The following is a 4,924-nucleotide window of genomic DNA, read 5'->3' on the forward strand; positions in this document are numbered from 1 at the left end:
ACACACACACACACGCACACACAAGGAGTGTATGTTACTAGCGTTTTGTAGTCGTAGTTGTGGTCTGTAGATATACAGTTGAAATACTGAAATCTTAAATACATGTTTGTTTATCTTGTCTTAATTTTTGTTATTTTCACATTGTGTGTGTTTCATTTTGGTCATTGTTTTGCTTTGGTTATTGTGTGTTTGAAATAAATTTGAATGAAAATCCATTTCAAGGACATTGTCATCACTGAACCTCTTTTTCAAAATAGGAATTGCATGTATAAAAGTTACGGTAAAGTCTTTATTGAACTATTTATGCATTGCTTCAATATGATTTTTTTTACATACTTTCCATCACTATCAGTATAGAGGAAAATCTGTGGGTTATTATGAGCCAAAGGTGTAAATAGGTGCACATGAGCTGTTTACATTATGGGAGGAAATAATGGCCAAAGTTGTAATTACACTAGTATATCAACCACAATCGGCCATACATAAAAAATACTTATGCCTGTTCCAAGTGAGCTTGATGTCAGTATTGTTGTGGATTTTGAGGCCTACACAAAAGCAATAACTTTAATACTTTATGGTAACATTTAGCCTAATTAAAAACTGTCTGCAAATATGATTTCACAATATGTAATAATATCATAAGTTTTTGCTGTTATGACATTACGGTAAAAATGACATTAAATTGTGTTTTAGCTCTCTCGTGCTATGTTTAGGTACTGAAATATATATAAAAGTACACAAATGTAACATCGCATTTGAAAAAACTGTGTTTTATTTTGAAATTTGTTTTACTGTTTAATTGTTTTATTCTCTCGTTGTTTCTTTGTTTGATTTCCTGCCCAGCTTGACGCTTGCGCTAAAAATAGACCAGACGCTGAAATGATCACTGCACGGCGCAAGCCGGCCACGGAGGTGCGCGTCACGGCGCTTCTAGTGTGAACGACACAATTGGTTAACATAGGCGCCAAAAGGAAACTGGCTCCGCCTCTCGGCACTTCGCAGCTATTCGAGGCGCTTCCACGTCTGGTGTGTCCCTGGTGTCAGTCGTCCATGACCGAGAGATAGTTGAATTCAAGAGATGTACGTTTGTATTTCTCTGTTTAATAAGGAAATGAGAATATTACTTTTAACACAGTCATACCTTAATATACTGTATACCCCAGTGGATTTCAGAAAGGTATGACTGCATGTAATAGTACATACTGCCTAAGCCTAATTCACAGGCCTACAGCAGCTGTGCCTGCTTCATACAACATTGTACATTGCACAGGACTTCTGAAAATGTCAATCTTAAAGGACTAATATAAGAACTTACTTAACACGTTTATTTGTGTTCCTACTGAGAGTGAAAGTAGAAGATCGATATCAATCTTATGTCTGTGCTTAAAGTATGAAACTAGAATCCCAGATGATTAGCTTAGTTTAGCATTAAGACCAAAGCAAGACAGAAAGCAAGCCTGTTTTTCCACAAAGTTAACCCTATGAAACCTGGAACAGCTTTTCTTGTGCTGCACTGATCTGCCTTTTATATGCATGTAAACCTCTGAAACCTGAGCAAATTGGTTTGATTTCTTTTGAAAACATGGCTAAAAAGACAATGAGCAACACCTCTACAAAAGGGAGATAGACAGAGACCAAAAAAAGATAATTATAAAAAGGGGAACAAATGTGTACAGAACTATATTTATAATTACAATTAAGATATCTGTTAGTAACTTTTTTATCTATATATTTCTTTTGTTTTGTGTTTTTTTGTTTGACAACCTTTTTTTTTTTTTTCATTTGATTTTATTTTCTTGTCGCTTTTTGCAGTTCTCATGTCTGTCCGGAATCATATAATATACGTAGAGAGGACTTTGAAGGAATTTAACAAAAGTGTACACAAATGCAGGAGACGGCAGGCAACAGAAACTCAAAAAGATCACTCCTTAATCCAAAGACACAGTAACTTAACACCACACTAAGAAATCAAAGACCTAACAAAGACTGAAGTGAAAACCAGGACTTAAACACAAACTGCACTGACGAGGAGATGAAGTGCAGGTGGAGAAAAACGGCAAAGAGGTTCAGGTGAGCGGAATAAGGAGATGAGGCAGAAGAACAGGCAGCGAGCTGATTGGATGAGGGAAACTGAGGAGCAGGAAGGACTAACAAGGCTGATGCAGGACAGGTGTGACAGAAAACTGGGAAAGAGACAAAAGCAGGAAGTAACAGAGGACATGAGAAGATAACCTACAAAATAAAACAGGATACAGACTGATTGTGATGAGTACACGAAACAAGGAAAAACAAGAAGAGAAAACCTGAAAACAAAGTTCAAAAGACAACAGAATATTACTCCTTAGGGACTTTTTGCCAGGGAATCAAACAGCAGCATCTCGATTAACGCATTAATGCTGACAGCCCTAATAATAATTAACAAAATAATTCTAGTCAACTTCCATCTAATTCCAGACAACTATAATTATAAAATTATAAAAATAATTTTGTGGACATATATATATATATATTATGGCTGTTATTTACTATTTTATCATTATTATTTGTTTAATCCTGACTTTTTTGAAAAATTCATTCTTTTTTTTTTCTAACCCTGTGTTTTTGAAAGAGGTCGAGCTAATTTGCTCTTGTTTCTGAGGATTAAACATGTAAAATGCTCTTACATTTCCTATAACCACTCTGATGTTAAGAGATTTCTTGCCACATAAGCACACCTCTTTAAATGCACAAATCAGGTAAAGATCAAATGTAAGCCTGCAGTGAATGGTCACATGGTATATGTGTGTGAGTCTTACCTTATAGATGATACCAGCTACTAGTGTGTACTGGCTCATGGCTGAGTTCTGATAGAGGTAGCAGGAGCCCTGCTCTCCACACTTATCCTGCCACAGTAAGCAGGAGATGTCGATCACAGAGCCAAACGCTATGGGTCCTGGAATACCACCTGAGGAGGAACACAGATTGGACATGATCATGGTATCTGTGTGGAGAGAATGAGTTGCTTTTAATTCAGAGGTTAAAGGTCAACTTGAGCTGGGGATACACTCCATGACTTTAACAATCCTAAAAGACTCTGAAAAGACTGTTAGTAAACACTAACCAACTGGCTCCAGCAGATTTTATTTTATTTTTTTTTTTTTGATGACTTAAGAAAAATGGATCATACACTTAAGACAATGCACCTTATTGTCATGACAACACTCGTGAGAGAAATAGTAAAAGGTTTTAATGTTTTAACAATTTGTGTATTTTGCTCTGTTGCAAGGAGTTAGAGGGTGAAATTAATTATGCTTTTGATTTGTTTCGGTTGCAGAGAGTGAGCCGCTGCCCTGGTCTTTTCTTTTGGGATTTATGTTAGTTTTGATTTGGTTTTGCGCACCTCTGCAAACTTTCATGTCTAGGACGTAGTTTATGAATCCCTGGAGTGCCACATCAACAAATAACTTGGAAGAAGAAGAAAAAGAAGAGAAAACAACAAACATGGATACATGACAGGCAGCAGCACTTTTTGTATGTGGCATCATCTGTGCTGAGAAAGAAAAGAAACAAAGAATACGCTTTTCGATGAAGTCGTAGCAGGGTAGACAGGGGAGTATGGACTCTACAGACTGCAGAGGGAGCTGGAAGTGAGTGAATTAAGTACCTTCTGGTAACGTAACATACTGGATCCAAGAGAAAACGATGGTCGGTGACCAGTGTACACCACACCACAGCGTCCAGAGCCGACTGACAAATCAAACGTGTTTGATATGCTGCGACTTGTGTTGGGAGGAGTCCATTCTCCTCAAACACTTGCCAATTCGAGTCTGTACCCTGCATACACTTAGAGATTTCTGTGACAACTTGCTGTGCAAACTGGACGTGACTCGTGCTGACTGGTGCAGACTGGGACGGAGTCATCATGATTGTGAAATCCGACAGAAAATCATGTCTAAAGTTGTGTAGTGTATCCCCAGCTTTAGAGAAAGAATACTGTGGACCTACCGAGTGTGCGCACCACAATCCACTGGATCCCGAGTCCAAAGGATCTCTGGCTGTCTGGCACACACCTACACAACACACAGATGGTCAGACATGCAGATGCAATGGATCTCAAACCTCACTTACATATTAAATTTCCACATTTACAGCTTTCTCTGCATTGACTTTGTCTGTTCTGCACAACTGATGATGTCATTTTTACCATATTTGGCATATAGAGAAAATACGCCATTTCTACTAGGTGCACTTTCACAACCAGTGTTGCTGCTAATCATTGTTATATCCCAGGCTGTAAAAAAATAATTTAAAAAAAATCTACTTGTATGTATTGCATGTAGTATATTGTATTTTCCATTTAAAAACATAGCGGCATCATGACAAAAACCTGGCATATTTTGATATTTATGATTAGGACTGATGTTAGTTAAAAAATAACTTAATGAATATAGAAAATAAAATGAATGTACAATATTTTCTAAAGCTTGTTTTTGAAAAGCGCATTTTGTGTACAGAGCGATGCGAGTTTGTGTAATATTAAAGTGGGCCTTAAGAGTTCATACAATGTCAGATAAAAACACCAGCATACACAAAGAGCATCATGATGTTACTGTAAATTAGAAGCTGAAAACGTGACATTGCCTAGAAAGGAGTCGAGGAGAGGTGTGCAGATGAGGAGTGTCAAGGTTTTTTTCCCCTCAATCTAACGTCTTCACTGCGGCCACCTACCTCAGTGTGGCAGTGAGTGCTGGGATGCTACAGAGGAAAGTGAAGGAGATGACGATGAAGAGGAAGGAGAGGAAGAGCGGCATGTGGTGGCAGGAGCTGCCACACTTCCCTGTCAGAGCGAAGCCCTCCTCGCCCCACGACACGTTCCCTATAACACAGCTGCACCCAGAGAACACCTAAAAACACAACACCACATGTAAAACAACAGAATGAACCA

The 4,924-nt window shown here is 38.1% G+C and overlaps 1 protein-coding gene across 1 annotated transcript; it reads right to left on the bottom strand.

Annotated features, from left to right (window-relative positions):
* Positions 1-976: 976 nt before the first annotated feature.
* LOC121964311 (solute carrier organic anion transporter family member 4A1-like) lies at positions 977-4,879 on the bottom strand (the record flags this gene model as incomplete). The annotated part of the gene is made up of 4 exons (XM_042514524.1): positions 4,708-4,879; positions 3,985-4,049; positions 2,796-2,944; positions 977-1,096 (listed from the first exon to the last, which is right to left on the bottom strand). Coding segments are annotated over exons 1-4 (417 nt in total), but the record flags the coding sequence as incomplete, so codon positions are not given.
* Between the last annotated feature and the right edge of the window lie 45 nt (positions 4,880-4,924).

Source organism: Plectropomus leopardus, unplaced genomic scaffold, assembly GCF_008729295.1.
Source record: "Plectropomus leopardus isolate mb unplaced genomic scaffold, YSFRI_Pleo_2.0 unplaced_scaffold15190, whole genome shotgun sequence".
Lineage (NCBI taxonomy): Eukaryota > Metazoa > Chordata > Actinopteri > Perciformes > Serranidae > Plectropomus > Plectropomus leopardus.